General features: G+C 31.6%; 1 protein-coding gene across 8 annotated transcripts; it reads right to left on the reverse strand.

The window, feature by feature from the left end:
- Nucleotides 1–3,338: 3,338 nt before the first annotated feature.
- On the reverse strand, nt 3,339–18,041 carry LOC107449882 (uncharacterized). 8 transcript variants are annotated; one of them, XM_043038685.2, is made up of 7 exons: nt 17,842–18,041; nt 16,096–16,162; nt 12,819–12,904; nt 9,787–9,882; nt 7,840–7,917; nt 6,168–6,228; nt 3,339–4,311 (listed from the first exon to the last, which is right to left on the reverse strand). In XM_043038685.2, exons 2-7 carry the CDS (start codon nt 16,127–16,129, stop codon nt 4,301–4,303), a joined length of 366 nt encoding a protein of 121 aa, XP_042894619.1. In that variant the 5' UTR covers nt 16,130–16,162; nt 17,842–18,041; the 3' UTR covers nt 3,339–4,300. The 8 variants fall into 8 exon arrangements, with proteins under 8 accessions (XP_042894619.1, XP_015921032.2, XP_042894616.1 ...); XM_016065546.3 differs by lacking the exons at nt 12,819–12,904; nt 17,842–18,041 and adding exons at nt 13,731–13,816; nt 17,478–17,808; XM_043038682.2 differs by lacking the exon at nt 17,842–18,041 and adding an exon at nt 17,478–17,800.
- Between the last annotated feature and the right edge of the window lie 1,041 nt (nt 18,042–19,082).

Consider the following 19,082-nt stretch of genomic DNA (forward strand, 5'->3'; position numbering starts at 1 on the left):
ATGGGTCCGCCGTATAGACGGGTGCGACGTATGGTGTGGCAGAAGTCGAATTCTTAGCCATAGATGGTGCCACTGGAAAACAAGAACAATCTCACTCCCTCTGCCTAAACAGGCTCTGCCTAAACAGACACATACATTCGTCAGACTAGTTAATAAACTAGTCTGACGAATGTATGTGGCAGAAATTGAATTCTTTGCCATAGATGACGCCACAGAAAAACAGGAACAGTCGCACCTCCTCTGCTTAATGACTGACGGCAATAACAACAAGTACTATAAGGAATATATACATGTAGTACATACTGGTTTATTGCAGTAGTAATTTCGGAGAAAATGTTACTTTTCTATTGAAATTAGCAGTTTTGACAGACAAGGTAGGCAGCAATGTTAAGGAGTGCAGCAAAGGTGTTTTACAAATTTCTAAAATTACCTTTAATATAAATTAGAGGAATAAAAGAAATTTTAAAATAAAAATATAAAAAGTTTTTAAAAAATTTTAATTGTTAATTCCTTTATTATGGAAGTAAAAAAAAACGATGTATTTTTGTGATTTCAGGTCGATGAACGGTAAGTGGCCCTCTTAAAGAATTTGGTTCTTCTGTTATATCGTTATTAAATAAGTTATTAAATAAGTTATTAAATAATGTTATTCCATCGTTATGAAAGAAATTTAAAAACATTAGATACAATTGATTAGAACTTGAATTTTTCTTTAAGGCTTTATAACTCATTTATAAATTCAATTCAGTGATATCCTTAGGAATATTACTTTCTAACCAAATGTTATTTCTAAATGTTATTTCGTGATATCCTTAGAAATATCGTTACTTTCTAAACAGATGTCATTTGTGAATGTTATTTGGGGATATCCTTAGAAATATTAAAGATTTTTTCCTCTTGTTATTTAAAAAATGTTTGAAACTTCAAATATTGTAGTACGTAGTAGTAGTAGTTTTATTTACGTCGCACTAGAGCTGCACAATGGGCTATTGGCGACGGTCTGGGAAACATCCCCGAGGACATACCATCTCAATTTTGATCCTCAGCAGAGGGGATTGCACCCCCGCTTCGGCAGCCCGACGACCTGCTAGTGAAGTCGAATGATTCACAGTAGAACGAGGACCAATACTGCAAACCCTCGGTCCCTTCGTAGACTTATTCAAGTGGTCACCCTGCTGCACACTGACTGCAGGTAGTGATGCTTGACTTCGGTGTTCTACTGGGAACCGTGTCTTAACGATCAGTCCACTGCAGAGGACTATCTTGTAGTAGAAAAAATATGTTTGAATAATGAAATTTCATTAATCATTCATAGAGAAGTCATTAATTAACTAATTTAATAGAAAAAAGAATAAATATCAAATAGTGAAGTAAGATTTGATTTCTGTTATCTTTAAAAGAGTATTACAAATTTGTAATTCTGACATTATGATTTAGGATAATTAAGGGTATTTTGCAATGTAATTTTAAAAAATAAATGAAAATATAAAAATACTTTAAAATTCTTACCTCTATTCTCACCATTTGTAACATTTTAGAAAATGATATTTTCTAGGGATCGTTTAAAAGGTTGATGGAATATCATTACACTTTGTCCTGTTCAATTGTAATAGCCTTGAAATTCACTAAAAAAGTAGTTATGAGATGTCTATGTTTAGAATCTAATTAATTGCTTAATTTTTTGAAAAGTCATGCTCTGATTACTCTCGTAATGAGCTTATAAAACAAATATTCACTTAAATAAACGATTTCAATTTATTTTTTCATTTAAACAAATTTTTCATTCATGGTTTGTGAACTAATTAAAAAAATATTTTTTGTATTAGCCTGAAAAAGAATTGATTTCTAAAGATATGCAAAACACTTATTTAGTTTCATTTATGTATTATTTTGACATTATCAGCTAATGATTATATTTTTCAGAAAATAAGGCAAACATTTTACGCAAAGTTGAGTGTTAACATAGAATCCTAAGATCATGTCTAAATGCTTGGAAGCATTACAGATCTTCTCTTTTGGAACGAACAAAACTAATTAAACGAATGCATTTAATTCATTAAACAAGAAATTTAATTAATTTACAAGAATGTTTGATATTTTAAGCCAGACTTTAAAAATATTAATTAAAATGCTTGTGCAAAAAAAATACTAGCGACACTTTAAAGAAATTTCTGGAAAAATTTTAGTCTTTTGTTAACTATACAACATCATTTTATTTTGCCAAGTCTTAAAATTCTGTAGATCTTAGTGGTTAAAGATGCTATAAAACAATCTCTTTTTTTTTCTTNATTTATGGGTTTTTTTTTTTTTTTTTTTTTTTTTTTTTTTTTAGGGGAGGCATGTTCCAATTGTATTTTATAGCAAGCATTTATGAGTAACTTTAGAAAGCCTCATAGGTAACCTTTTAAAACGTCAAACAATTTATAAATTTACAGGGATTCCTAGATTTCACCAATTGAAATCTTGCGGACCTCTAAAGGCACAAGATACCTTTATTTCTTATAGACATATAAAGTTTAAATTTATTCTGCAATAACACTGGGGAACAAATTTTTTGTTGCATTTATGCTAATACGTGATCCTACCTAATTTAGATGTGAACATTTCAAATCTGTTTGGGTCCTGAAAATATAGATTTTTTTAAATGGCATATTTAGTCTATTTTTTGTAGAAATGAACAAGTTTAAAAACGTTATATATATAACAGGGGATCGTGTAAATGTTGCGAAAAACTTCTAGGAAAGTAAGAGCACATCAGGCTTACAATTGCATAGAAACCCGTATCCGGAAATGCCATCGCACGCAGCTAGTGGCGCTTTCCGATTATGATCTGTTCAGAATCATACGAAGAAACAGTTCTTAATACGAAAGATCCCCTAGCAGCGTATGATACCATAGTCGGGCAAGGATTGCTATAAAATTTGATTAATGATGATGTGACCGAACTCCCTTAAAACTCTGTCGCGACATTTATACGACTCCCTATTATATAGAATACTTTTTTATTTGTTCATTTCCACAAAAAATAGAGTTAAGTTGTCATTTTAAAGAAACTGTAGTTTAGGGAGAGAAACCGATTGTCGATTTGAAAAGAATTCAACGGAATACAAAAATAAAATTGTTTCCCATTATAATTCATTAAAATGTCATTTCAAATTTTCAGCATCTCAGCTGTTTAATTATGTAAGATAGTGTGAAGTTTCGAAAAATTACATTTTAAATCGAATTCATAACATTTTAAATCGAATTCGTGGCTGATTCATCATTCATCTAAAATGTGATAGTAGTATAAAGTGTAGTGAAACTGCATGTAGCGTATTAATAAAAACACGACAAGATAAAATTACAAAATTTTTATTTTTAAGCATTTTAAAAGCTTACATACAAGAATAAACAAGTAAAAACGCTTCACATTTCATTTTAGAAATTATGAAACAATTTGCCTTTATTGCTTCATATTCTATATAAACTTATTGAAGATCAAATGAAAAGTAATCTATTATATAATATTGAATGTTTCTATAGAAGGATTAAGTATTCCTATAAAAGTCTATGTAAATTAAGTTATTCAATCCTATTACAAAATATTACGAAGTTTTCAGAATTAATTCATTAACGACCAAACAATTAATGTTAGTTAAAGTAAAAATGCATCTTATATTGGTTATATGAACTATTCCTTTTCTGTTTTTGGTATATATTATACATGACTATTTTTACGGCCAAAATAGTATTTAATTATAAACCGTAGTCGTGTTACCATTAAAAGCATAGACACTATTATAACGAATTTAGCTTTTCTCAAATGTTGCATTAATTATAACCATTTATAAAAATCGAAATTAATTTTCCAATTATTATTACAAGTTATCAGCATTTAAATACCTTTTAATTAGCTTTGGCTCTTTAATATTTACATAAACATTTTAACTTTTTTTAAATTATGCATTAAATAATGCCTTTTTTTATATCAAAATTAATTTTTAATTTTAACTCATAACATTTGCGTTAAAGTAAATAAAGTTGTTCGAGTAAAATGTAAAAAAAAACTAATGTTCTTAGAACTATTCTAATATTTAAGAACACCTAGTAATTTTTAAATACATTATAGTTCATAGAAATTTTAAAATACAGTTTCATCTAGCTTTTGTCAGTAATTACTTTTAGAACAAAATATATAACTTTAAAAGTTAACGGAATGAGTAAAAATACAGATAATGTACGTAAAAAATATCGGGAAACTTTCGGAGAACTTAGAACTGTTATTACCCAATTCCATCACTATCACATTAAACAATACTCAAACTGCTCCTGCAAATAAAATTAAATAAAAATCAGAAAACTTTATATTTTACAATATTTTTGAAGTTCATATTTGTCTTATTTTACATGCGTTAAAATCAGGATTTCATGTCTTTAAAAACAATTTTTTCATGCATGTTTTTCATTCTAAAAAGTTGCCATTTTAGTAAATATGAGGATTGCCTAAATGAAAAGTCAGAAGTACAATAGCGATAGCGATACTACTTTTCAGAATTATACACAAAAGTGAAAAGAAAGAAACCTCAAATTACGCATAACCTAAAACATGAGAGTACTAAAAGTGATAAAGTGGAGCTAAGATGGCTAAGTCCAGTACACGCAATAATCTAATTTTTAGTGGAAGAAGGTGAGCGTAACTAGAACATTTATCATCAAATGATTGCTTATATAGCAAACATATTAGTATATAGCTTTTGATTACAACAAACAATGTCTAAGAACAAAATGCTGTGGAAAAATAGTGTAAAAGTTTCAATGAAGGGTCAGACATCGAATCGACTCGAACGCAACACAAGTAAGCACCACTATCTCCCATGAATCTTTTGTTACTCTTGACTTGATGAATCAAGAGATAATAAAAAAAATGCTACTTATGACGTCTGAGCAACATTTTGTCTTACGCGAGTAAAAAAAATTACACAAGCACCTTCTACCACCACAAATCATACTATTTCATGTTGCTCAGTTCTGGGCGCATCCTTCTTAGCTCAACATTAAATTAACTTTAAATGACTTGAATTTACATTATTATTATTTACATTTACGTAATTATTTACATTATTATTTACATAATTATTTACATAACTATTTACATTATTATTTACATAATTATTTACGTAATTATTTACATAATTATTTACATAATTATTTACATAATTATTTACATAATTATTTACATTATTATTTACATTATTATTTACATTATTATTTACATAATTATTTACATTATTATTTACATTATTATTTACATAATTATTTACACTTACATTATTATTTACATTTACATTATTATTTGCACTTACATTATGAAACTTACATTTGCATTATGAAATTTGTATTTGCATTATGAAATTTACATTAACTTCTAAACTTGCTAATTGGATACATGCAAACAATTAATGAATCCTATGTAAGTCCTGATGAATTAAAAGGTAATCAAAAAATTGGACTTATGACATTTATGCAACATTTTGTATTACATGAGTAAAAAAATTACACAGTCATCTTCTACCATTGCAAATCATACTATTGCACATTCTGTTCTCGACGCATCCTTTTCTTAGCTCAATTCTACATTTACTTTAAATGGCCTGAATTTACATTATTATTTACATTATGAAATTTAGATTAACTTCCAAACTTGTTAATTGAATACCTGAAAGCGACGTCATCGTGGGTAAATCAGAGCATTTGTCGATTCAGAAGCTACTCACTCGTCTCAGATTCTGCACATTCGCATGACGTAGCTTACTGGTATCCAATTAAATCTGATTTAATTTGATAGTTAAACAATTTTTAGTAGTGTAAATAAAAATTGTATGGTTGTAGATTAGTAAAATTAATTTGCATTATTACATAGTATACCACGCGTTAACGTTCTGCGCAAGCTCTGTAAAGTACCGAGATTGATCAGTCGTAAGTGTCGGGCATCGAATTTTTCGTACGTGAAAATGCGGTATGCAATGTGAAAGTACAAACTTTCTCGTTACATACGCAGTCTGTGGGCACTCTTATTACCTCTCATTAAATCCCTGAGTAATGGGGCTACTATTGTTATTATATTTCTGATACAAGCACAATTGTCCCCTTTTTCATTTGAGCAACCTTAAATTTTCAATACACACCTTGATTTTCTTTAGAATGTAAATATGTCCAGAATAATATAGCACCCCAAGTAAAATACATCTGCAAATTATAAAAACAAAATTAATAACTTGCAAATAGTTTTACAGCTAGAATGTGTCAGATAATTGTTAAAAAAATCGTACACTAACTTAGATGCATTAAAAAAAGTCCTGTGAGATTTCTGGCGAATATGATAAACTAATAATTATGGAGAAATACTGTGCTTTTACTTAAAGTTAAAAGTCAAGCAAACGTTCATATTCTATTAAACGAAAATATATCTTTTCCTTAGCACACGTCGTTCATCAGACACAATAAAACTTATTTGCTAATAGATAAATTCCTCCGTTTTTACAGAATACAGTCAATTCTAATTTTCGCATTTAGTATAACTTTTATTATTCAGAGATCTAATTCAACTAATAAAATTATTGAGCTAACGTCATCACTAAACTATGAAAATGAATAATTTTTAATAGTATAGTGCTATATAGTTTTTAAGTTTAATTTTTTAGTATTAAGTTTAGTTTATTTTGTCAATTGGGTATAAAGATTTTTTTTTTATTTTAAAATTCACTTGCTTTGTTGTTCCAAATAGTGATACTCTTAAGCGAACTATTTGTACAAAGTATCGTCTTATTTTTTCTAACTATTTGTGCAAAACATCGCCTGAGTTTTTAGCCAATTACACTTATTTTCGAAATTGATTCCTATACAAGATATAGGCATAAAATTATGTTATTCTGTTAATTTATGTTTCATAATAATCATATATTTAAATATAATTTGAATACATAAAAAATATATAATTTGGATATACATAATTTGAATTTACCTCAACATAAAATCATAAAACTTTGCTGGTTAGTAATTTTAAATAAGCTCCTTGAAATATTTAAACTTTTAAATAGGTTTAACAGAGTTGCTTCCCTTTAAACCATTGAATATGTTCCACGACATGGAACTTTTTGAGCCCGCTCTACATATGTTCAACTTTTGAGAAGTTTTTCGTTTGGTGGTTAACGTTTTTTAATTTTTAATTGTTGATTTTTCGATTGATTCAATTCATAATTTCCACATAAATAAATGTTTTAAATAATTCTTCTTAATTCGGAAAATTAATCTGATGTAATAAAATTAAAATCTTAAAGAATAATGAAATACAATTCACGATCTTTACGAACTTAGGAAATATTCCTACTGAATGTAATAAAATTGTTCTTATTTAAATGAACCTATCAGATTCTCAATTTCCAAATGCATATTTTAAACGTATTTTTATTTTGATAAAAAAGATACTGTCAATGCAGCGTTGGAAAATATTTTGTTTTATTATAAAAAGTTTGTTTTCAAAACATTTGAATTCTTCTCAAAATCATTTATTTATAACAAAAGAAGGGAAGAATATCTCCACTCTTCTCTTAAGATGATAACTACTTAAAACTTTTCAGTTTGTTTTCGAACAACGTCATCGGAACAGTTTGGAGTATGTTCCAAATGTTCCATATCGGAAACTGATCTAATATGCCTGTAATAAATGCAGAAGTATGACATTGAGAAAGTAACTAAATAAACTTGTTGCAAGCATTGTTAATATTTTTAGTTAAACTATACAAAAGTTCACGCAAGAAGAAATTAAAAATATCCTTTCAAACATAGGAAAAAACTTACTAGCAAAAACGCCATGAGTAAGAAAACAGTAGCAAATGAAAGCATCCAAGTTTTTGAAGGTAACTCATCAAAGTTGGACTGAATAAGGCAAAACATGAAATAAATCACTGTGATCTTTTAAAATAATTTTACTGAACAAATTTACATTGTATATTATCGTGTACTTTTAACATTGATCTAAAACTAAAGTGGAAATCGCTATAAAACTTCCAATCCAACCAAAAGAAGAGAAAAAATCTTAATCATTACTTGTATGATGTATCCATGTAAAAAAAGTGATATAAGACGAATGTATAAAAACGTTAAGAAAAGTATTAAAAAAAACAGTTTTTACGTCTAACAATCGCTTATAACTAATTGCATAATTTCTGTTCCAAATAGAGATACAATATTTTTGTATCTATTTGGAACAGATTAATCAAATTATCCTTTTATTTAAATTTCTTTGAACTGATATCGATAACAATAATTTAAAAATGGCATTTAAATTAACCCAGTTTTTATAATTTTTCCCCTTTCCAATTTCTTATAAATTTAAATAGATATGAATTTTTCGTTAATTATTCGAAAAAAATTTACGTAGTTTTACTTCGTGTATTTATATCTGTTTTGGTCACATTTCTTTACATTTATTATTGTTTTTCAAACCTAAAAATGCTTCTTTAAAATAATTACACAAAATAGCATTTGTTACATAAAAAGCCGTTTAGCAGCTTTATAAATACCAAATAATATTAGAATACTTCCTTTTAGGAACGAATATAACCATATTTATGAATTTAAAATGTTACAATCTGTTTACTCGTGCTTTTCTGGCATCTCTTTAGCGTATTAAAAAGTACTTATTCTTAAATTTTGTAAATAGTTTAATGTATTTTTCATGTAAAAATTGCGAATTAAATTATTTTTTTATCAACTTACGTGTGTCAGAAATGAAATTTTTAAAATTTTGATATTTATAATACACTGGCTATTTCGTAAATTATCACCTGAATATTTTTCATCTCTTCCTCAAAAATTAGGTTTATTAAGTATACTCATCCAAAATAAAGTAGTAATAAATAAGAGAGATTATTAAAAACAGCACCAAATTTCATATTGCAACCGAACTGGTTTTGATAGTTTTCACTCCGCCTGTCCCACTCGTGATTCGGTAGATGTTGATAACGTTTTTATTTCGTCAAGCAAAAATATTAATCAGCGATGCTTGAATGTGCTCTCTTTTTGACATCATATTTGACAAGGATTATTAAACTATGTATTAAGAGAAATGATTACGGAGCATCTTATATAGAGATAAGCCTGAGTCGTGGTGGCTCAGGGAATAGAGCATTCACCTTCCAATGCGGTAAACCGTTTTTGAATCCCAGCAATGGCTGGTTGTTACGAATTCCTCACCCGACTCGCACCGACCACGGTTCTGATGTAAAATATCTTCAGTGGTAAACGGATCTTGGGTTAGAACCCCTGTGCCATCAGGCTAACCGTGGGTGGTTTTCATGGTTTTCCCCTCAGTGTCCGGGGAATGCGGGTTATTTCCAACACAATGAGGATATCATAAATGCGGGTTAGTTCCATCGAAAGTCCTCCACGGAGGCAAATTTCGCCCAATACTTGATCCAGGAGTTCCCTTGTCTTCTGGATTGGGTTACAAATTACAAGGCTACGGAATTGAAAACTGAAAGTCTTTAACCCAAATTTGAATCTGTTATTCAACGACGGTTATAAAATGAATTATAGTAATAAGCCTGTTTAACAGAAAAAGAATAGATTCGATAAAATAGAATTAACAAACTTAAATTAAGGTACTGTGTAAGACACAATGAATAAGAATTTTTTTAAAAAAATATGTTAACTATATTTTACTTGTAACGAATAAAACAAATTTATAACAACCATACCAATTAGCAATATTATCATATGTTGAATACTTAGAATTTGACTTGCCCAGCAACTTGCAAATTCGTAAAATGATCCGGTCATTAGTAATCCTATAGTCACAGCAGTAAATCCAATCCACAATAAAACCTTATCGCACCGTTCCTAAAAATTTAAATTAAATATTAAAATCTTCAGTGTAATAACGCTTAGTCTTCAAAAAAATGAAGCAAATAGGTCAACTCAATCCTAAATTAGTTTTCTAATTATGTGCTGAAAGAAGAACTATTTATTTAATAATTCACTTCTCACCGTTTCCAGAAGTAAACAGCCGCGGAAAATTGAGTCATACACAGGTAATTCAAATAAAGAGAATGTTCAGAATTCGTCAATTATCTCCAGAATCAATGTTTGTTTTTTTTTAATTTAGGTCGAAATTTGGATTTAAAATAGGTTGTTATAATGCAAACAAAATGACTGTTAATCAGTAATAATATAAACGCATTATAATTGTACATAACTCTCGTCGAAGTCGGGCGGTATGAAGCAGTGATAACAAAAAAATAGAAGTATACTTCCCTCCCAGTCCATTTTCAATGAATTACACACCTAATACCATGATTTCAGACATGAATTAAGATAGTTTAGATGTTCCTATGGCAATTTGCCCCCACTCTTTAAAAAACTGCTTTCAGGCCTAGAATGGTTGTAGATAAGGCTGTTGGCGGTTACGATTTGGGCTTCCATAGTGCTCCAAGCATGTTCTATGGTTGAAGACTGGAGTGTAGTGTTTGCTTACTCAGGGGTACACTTCGTCTTTATTTCTTTTAAGGCTGTTTTTCGTCGTATGAAATGATGCAAATAATATGCAATTAAATTACTAATTTGAGTTTGCAACTGTTACTCATGACTGTTAGGTGAATCTTAGCCTATCTAAAGCCAGCGCTGTCTATGCTTATTCTGAAAAAGGCACAAAACGGCAAAATGGAGAAAAGCCACAATTTTATAAAAATGAAAAGAGCTTGTGATCTAATTTTTCAATATTTAAAAACTCATACGAATTTGCAAAAACTGAGAATAAAGCAGTCATTTTGATAATTTTCCTCTAGGTGGGAAAATGTCACCAAATTGTTCATTTTTAAAAATGTTTTAATAACTTTTAAAATATTTAAGTTATTGGTCCGTCCTGAAGCCCATATAATTCTTAACGGCAAGATGATATATATAGTTTAAAATCATTGCCTTGCTTTAATTGCAAGGTACTTAAACTGTGACTTTGTTATTTTCCATGGCAACAGATCTTCGAAAAACCATGTTAAATGGACAACAGTACGCGTCCACATCTGGCGTTGATTTCTGAGAGTGGCAAATTAAATGACAAATTTCTGAGTTGTTAAAATATTCGCCAGATGGATCGGCCAACTGGATCTCCAAACTTTATAAGACCTGGTCTCGGAGGGTGATCTCGGGTGGGCTATTGCATATCTTTACCCCTACCGCTATCAATCAGGCTCGAAAACAGCGTTACTGAATACGAGGGACCAAGTGTCACAGGAACACCTAAACTGTCTTTATTGAGAATTATAGTGTAAAATATGTATATCATTGAAAATAGATAGGACAAAGACCATTTCCTCGATTGATCTTTTTTTTCGATTTTTTAGCTACTATTTTATACCGTGAGACTCAGATTAGTGTTATGCACCATCATGCGTATGTATTATAACTTCTGAATGGTTGTTTTGTTTGTATGTATCTTGTTCGTATCTATCCTCAAACTATGGTGGCGATCCTCGAATTTCGTTTAAGAGGAGGCTATACCAGGTGTGAAACTTTTCCTCGCAAATTCTCTTTTACTTCCATAGTAAATAAAAATTTAAAGTACAGAAAAAATGAGTTCAGGCAAATCTAGAGTAAGTCATGAAGTCTCAAATACTGAAAAAAAAAATTTCGAAATAACACAAGAAAAACAAATTACGAGAAGATAACTTAGGATTATGTAGGAAATTCTCTTTCAATAATTCGTTTCCATTTTGATATTTTTAAAAAAAAATTTAAATATTTGAAACTTCGTAGCGAACTCTAGGTTTGCCTGAACTAACTTTTTCCTTCTCTTAAATTTTAAGTTAGTTATGGAGGGAATGCAGAATTTGCAATGAAAAGTTTCTTCCGTGGTATTGCGTCTTCTTAAGAGAACGTTTAGTTGCGGAGAAACTTTTCATGGAAGATTCCGCTATATTTCGATTGATAATTTAAAATCTGAAATTTAGGAAAATAGTGAGTTAAATTAAACTTAATAGTAAATCATAAAGTCTCAAACGCAGAAGAAATGGTCTCAAAATATCAAAATGCAAATGAATTATTTTAAAATTACTTCTCCATTGCATAATCCCGAATAATCCTGTCATAATTTGTTTGCATTTTGGTATTTTAAAAACATTTTTTACAGCGTTTGAAAGTTCATACGGTTTTACTCTAGATTTATCTGAGAGTACTTTGTCTTTATTTTAAATTAGTTATGTCGGTGATATAGAATTCACCAGGAAAGGTTTCTCCCGCCCTATAGTGTCTTCTTGAATTAGATGGGCTCTGTACAGAACTGGCAAAATCTGCAAATTCTCGTAATTTTGAGTACTAGTATATTTTTGCGTAATACTGTGACCTTTCATTTTAATTTCACTGCAAGGAGCCATGATGGCTCAGGTGATGGTGCGTTCGCTTTAAAATGGAGTGAACCGGGCTCGAATCCCAGCGATGGCTGGTATATATAAATTCCACATCCAGCTTGCACCGACCACAATGCTGACATGAAATATCCTAAGCAGTAGACGGATCACGGGTTTGAGTCTCTTAGCCTTAACCTAGTATCGTGGTTTTCCTCACCACGTAACGCGAATGCTGGTTAATTCCCTCGAAAAGTCATGATCGAAGGTACTTGATCCGGGAGTTCCCTTGTCTTCTGAATTAGGTTCAAAATTGTACGGCTATGGAATAGAACATGAGTAATCGTAAACCCAAAATTGGGTCGACCATTTAACTACGGCTGTAAAATAAAATTTCACAGCAATGTTTTCTCAAAAAGAACTTTTAAAAAATATTACCTCTTCGACACCTCTTATCAGTCCCCGGCAAATGACACTGTATAATACTGAATAACAAGCTATCAAGAAATAAAGTACCCGAACTTCTGTAAAAAGAGATATTAAACTTTTAAAAATCAGTTTAAAATCCAACATCAAGATTTTAATTTCAACAAATATTTCGTAGNTTACTTCTCCATTGCATAATCCCGAATAATCCTGTCATAATTTGTTTGCATTTTGGTATTTTAAAAACATTTTTTACTGCATTTGAAAGTTCATATGGTTTTACTCTAGATTTATCAGAGAGTACTTTTTCTTTATTTTAAATTACTTGCTTTGGTGATATAGAATTTGCCAGGAAAGGTTTCTCCCGCGCTATAGCGTCTTCTTAAATTAGACGGGCTCGGTACGAAACTGGCAGAATCTACAAATTCTCATAATTTTGAGTACTAGTATATTTTTGCGTAATACTGTAAACTTTTATTTTAATTTCACAGCAATGAGCCATGATGGCTCAGGTGGTGAAGCGTTCGCCTTAAAATGAAGTGAACCAGGTTCGAATTCCAGCGATGGCTGGTCGATATGAATTCCACATCCAGCTTGCACCGACCACAAAGCTGACATGAAACATCCTAAGTGGTAGACGGATCATGGGTTTGAGTCTCCTAGCCTTAGCCTAGCATCGTGGTTTTCCTCACCACGTAACGCGAATGCTGGTTATTTCCCTTAAAAAATCATGATCAAAGGTAAATTTTGCCCAATACTTGATCCAGGAGTTCCCTTGTCTTCTGGATTAGGTTCAAAATTACAAGGCTACGGAATAGAACATGAGCAGCCGTAAACCCGAAATTGGGTCGACTGTTCAACGACGGCTTTAAAATAAAATTTCACAGCAATGCTTTCACAAAAAGAACTTTTAAAAAATATTACCTCTTCGACACCTCTGATCAGTCCTCGGCAAATGACACTGTATAATACTGAATAACACGCTATCAAGAAATAAAGTACCCGAACTTCTGTGAAAAGAGATATTAAACTTTTAAAAATTAGTTTAAAATCCAACATCAAGATTTTAATTTCAACAAATATTTCGTAGTAATTTCATTTATTTTTAAGAACACACAATCAATTCAGGTGTAAATATATAACTTCATAATAAAATTGTCAATCTCGTTTTTTTAACTGCATGATGAATTTACACAAAATATGCTTTTGATTAAAGTTTTCATATCTCTTTTAAGAGCATGGATTAGTTTGTTTTTTTTCTAAATTAAGGGAATTTATTTATCGAAAAAGGATATTTATAACAACAGAAAATTCTCTAAAGAAGATTGGTGTTTTAAAATCCAACAAATTGAAAACATTTTTCTATTATAATATTCCAGACTTATTTTTACATAACAAATAGTTCCAAATCCAAGTTGCGTAATCATTAAATATTCCAAGTTCTGCATTTATATTAAACATTTCAGTCAAAAAAAATTATATTAACCCTTTTTGTACTGCTGAAACAAAAATTATATTAACCCTTTTTTTACTGCTATACCAGATTGGCCTTATCATGCTAAGTGCCGTAAGCAACAGGTTAAGTTAATGATTTTGTGACTCAAGAAAATACGTTCATAAATAATAATCAAGTTTATTAGCATTTTTTTTAATTAATTCATTTACATGACAGGTTCGAAGCAAATACGAATGTATAAATTAATTCAAAATATGAAATATTTTTCTTTATGCTACAAAACCTACCAAGTATGTTTCGGATGAGTACTATTTAAATTATACAGGGTGGTCCCGAATTCATGGTACAAACTTTAATGGTAGGTACAGGACATTGTAACAATGATTTATTGTATAGGAATGTATAGTCGCAAGTGACGCGGTGAGGCGTGAACAGGGGAAAGAAAAGGAAAGAGAAATGGAGTGATCGGTTGGTATCATTGCCGGTAGAGGGCAGTAGTGTGCAGTTTGGTGCTCGATGGATTGGGCGTGGTGAACCAATCCCTTGGCCACCCCGATCTCCCGATTTATCGAGCCTCGATTACTTTTTATGGGGACATCTAAAGCATCTTGTTTATGAGACTCCAGTTGACTCAGATGAGGATCTCGTCGCTCGCATATCTGTAGCTGCTGCAGGTGTGCGTGAAATACCAGGCATCTTTGAACGTGTACGCCAATGGCTCCACCGACGTTGTCAAGCATGTATCGATTCTGGTGGACGCAATTTTGAACACTTACTGTAAACATGACACTTGTCAACAACGCTTTCAATAAAATCTTTGTTTTTCCTTTCGGCCGTTATTTCTCCAGTTTACGCCTCACCACGTCACTTGCGACTATACATTCCTATACAATAAATCATTGTTACAATGTCCTGTACCTACCATTGAAGTTTGTACTATGAATTCGGGACCACCCTGTATACATCAATAGTGGCTATAAAAAAAAATTTATGTTTCAAACTTTTAGAAACTAAATAAAAATATTACTGGGTCTTTTTAAACGCTTTTATAACATTTGTTGCTTATCTAAAAAGTAATTTGAACATTTTTCTTAAAATCTAACAAGTAATAATCAAAACTAATAATTTCTGTTATTAATTTATCTGATTCTTTTTCTTAATTTATTATTCAAAACAAAACTCACACTTTAATAATAACATCCTGTCTTTAAATCTATTTTTAGTTCAAATATGCATTAATTAACCATCTAACGTTTATCCCTGTAACTAAAAGTGAGAAAGCTAAATTTCCCTAAACCTACTTAGCAGATCAATTATAATTACTAAGATTTTCCTTATTCCCAGAAACGAAACATTTTACGGATTTACTTTTTGAGATTTTCCCTAACTCCTATTGAGGAGCACAACGATTTTGTGTCAATATTGTTGTTGTTGTTGTTGTTAATTTACGTCGCACTAGAGCTGCACAATGGGCTATTGGCGACGGTCTGGGAAACATCCCGGAAGATGATCCGAAGACATGCCATCACAATTTTGATCCTCTGCGGAGGGGATGGCACCCCCGCTCCGGTAGCCCGACGACCTGCGCGCGAAGTCGAGCACTTTACAGTAGCACAGTTTAACGAGGACCAATACCGCACACCCTCGGTCCCTACGCAGACTGATCCAAGTGGGTCACCCACCCGCACACTGACCGCAGCCAGTGATGCTTGACTTCGGTGATCTAATGAGAACCGTGTCTTAACGATCAGTCCACTGCGGGACTGTGTCAATATATATATATATATATATATATAATTTAAACAAATCATTAAACTTTTAAACTAAACTTACGACTTCCATCAGAAGCTAGACGAAAAAACGCCATGATAGACAGAGCACTTGAGAAACTGGTAAAAATCTGAAACATTTTATAAAAAATTTCAAAAAACAATTTTTTTTCAAATAAAACAGCTTATTACAAACAACTTTCAGAGACTTAATTCAACTTTCCCCCATAATGCTACTCCGTCATTACTTAGAGGAATCAGTTATGTTTACTCATTAATAAATATAACGGTCTTTAGCTCAATAACACATATAATTAATAAACAACAAATAAGCTACATTTAATGTAATAATAAGCTTTGTATGTAAATGCCCAGTTAACAAATGCAATTAAATTAATAAATACAAAATTGGATAACAAAAAATGTCACTTTCCACACTATTACTAAATAAACTCTTTGGCAAAAACTATTTAACGAGTTTTTATACTAAAGAAATGGGAGTTTAAAACTCAAAATTGTAAATGATGCAATAGGAACAAGTTTAATCTTAATCAAGTAAGTTAACCAAAATATGTTTTCAGAAGATCAATAGGTAACATGTTAAATTTATGGTTAGATCCAATCATGTCAAAAGAACAATAAAAAAAGGAAATTCGATTCGCAAAACCTGTAAGTTCCATGTAAAATTTCCAATAAATATGAAAAATAACATTAAGTAAGGCAAGATTTGATGCTAATATTCTGAAATGCACTTTTAATATTTTTATCTGCTATATTGCAATTGAGACTAAGACATATTTTTCATAAACTTGGAATTTTGGAAGACTTTTTTTACCACTTCCCAAACTATATATATCTATATAAGTCTATACAACTATATATCTATATAAATGCCTATATTAATATCTATATATTCCAAATTGAAAATGGTTTGATATTTAAATATTTGTGCTTTCAAGCAAACATTTTGAAAACTCATCAAATATAGAATAAAAATCTGTAAATCAAGATCAAATGAATGAATCAAACTGTGTTTGTGTTTCCATAAAATCACAAACAAGCATGTTATTATACGGCATCGGCATCTGTATTATGTCCAGACTTCAATCATATAAACCAAGAAGAGCTTAGAATTGTAAAAACTTAGAATTATAATTTACACACAAAATCTCTGACAAATATTAAAAGTAACATTCTAAAACTTAAGTAATGCAAAGAGTAATGTTAATATTTTGAAATTTGCCTTAAATATTTTTATCTATCTGCGATATTACAACAGAACCTGTGATATTTTTCATTAATTTAGAATTCTGTTGAATTTTTTCTCCAACTTAGCTTATTGTTTCACATCAAAAATGTTTTTATATTTAAACACTTATATGTTTTAAGCCACAATTTTAGAAATTTATGAAGTATAGAGTAATATGCTTTAAATAAAATACTTACTAAAACAAACCGTGTAGTATAAATAAGTCCTTTTCTTAAAGAACAGCAACAGAAAAAACGACTATTGTTTTCCATTTTTTTTGTGTACTTTGAATTAATGGACAGAAATTTATCCAAACAAAAGAAACATTTATTGAAAAAATTTATTTTGCTACCAAATATTCAAAATTATAAGCTAAACGATTCATCATTTCTATCTACCAACATTGCATTCAGCACTAAAAAAAAATAATTAAAATAATTGATTTCTGAAATTAACGAAAACAAGCTTTAAAATCGGTGGTACCCAAGGTGCATACTAAATAGTTAGGACTCACTAGTGTTTGTAATTAATTTTTTTTATTGCTTTACTGGAATTACATACATTTACAGACTTGTGTGCTCATTTTTAGACTTATAAGCCTTTGTCAAGTTAAAGGACAGATAGAACAACTCAGAGAAGGACATCACGCAGAATACATGCAGGTTTACGACGGGTTTCAAACCCGCCACCTCCAACCTTCGCACAGCGTTCGGAGGGTGATACCGCTTGGCTTTTTATTGTAGATTGTAGAAAAGTGCGACGAGCAGTCTTGTTAGCCAATAGCTCTGTATTTCCATTAATAAAGCTTATGGTTGATGCTAGATAATAGATGTTGTTGTTGTTAAATTACATCGCACTAGAGCTGCACAATGGGCTATTGGCGACGGTCTGGGAAACATCCCTGAGGATGATCCGAAGACATGCCATCACAATTTTGATCCTCTGCGGAGGGGATGGCACCCCCGCTTCGGTAGCCCGACGACCTGCGCGCGAAGTCGAGCACTTTACGGTAGCACAGTTTAACGAGGACCAATACCGCACACCCTCGGTCCCTACGCAGACTGATCCAAGTGGTCACCCACCCGCACACTGACCGTAGCCAGTGATGCTTGACTTCGGTGATCTGCTGGGAACCGTGTCTTAACGATCAGTCCACTGCGGGACGGGAAACATCCCGGAGGATGATCCGAAGACATGCCATCACAATTTTGATCCTCTGCGGAGGGGATGGCACCCCCGCTTCGGAAGCCCGACGACCTGCGCGCGAAGTCGAACACTTTACGGTAGCACAGGCTAGATAATAGAAGAAAGTTGCTGTAAAGAGTCAGAGACGATTTGTGGCCTTTGTAGAGGGATTGCTAGGTAGGTATTTTATTCACATCACACTAGATCTGCAGAATGGGCTATTGGCGACGTTCTGGGAAACATTCCCGAGGATGATCCGAAGTCCGAAGACATGACAACGCAATTTTGATCCCCCTGCTGAGGGGATGGCTCCTTCGCTTTGGTAGTCCGATAACCTGCTAGCAAACTCAAGTACTTTACGGTAGAACAGCTTAACAAGGACAGATACAGCGCACAATCGGTACCTAGGTAGGGTGAAAAAAGTGGTCACCACTTGCTCTCCGACCGCAGCCAGTGATGCTTGACTTCAGTGTTCTTATGGGAATCGTGTCTTTACAATCAGCCCACTGCGGGACTGTAGAGGGATTGGAGTTTGGTCCCAGGATTGAAGAATTTTTTATTGCTGAAGAGGACTATGCAAACTTGTGTGCTCATTACGTCCCTCGGTGGCCTGATCG

Source organism: Parasteatoda tepidariorum, chromosome 8, assembly GCF_043381705.1.
Source record: "Parasteatoda tepidariorum isolate YZ-2023 chromosome 8, CAS_Ptep_4.0, whole genome shotgun sequence".
NCBI lineage: Eukaryota > Metazoa > Arthropoda > Arachnida > Araneae > Theridiidae > Parasteatoda > Parasteatoda tepidariorum.

Bases quoted from the DNA above. Each gene is read 5' to 3' on its own strand.
- LOC107449882 (XM_016065546.3), bottom strand. From the start codon at position 17,552: ATGGAAAACAATAGTCGTTTTTTCTGTTGCTGTTCTTTAAGAAAAGGA. The intron at 16,163-17,477 runs GTAAGTATTTTA...AAAATGTTTCAG, and splicing joins ATACTACACGGTTTGTTTTA to ATTTTTACCAGTTTCTCAAG. The intron at 6,229-7,839 runs GTAAGTTTTTTC...TATAATTTGCAG, and splicing joins TACTCATGGCGTTTTTGCTA to ATGTATTTTACTTGGGGTGC.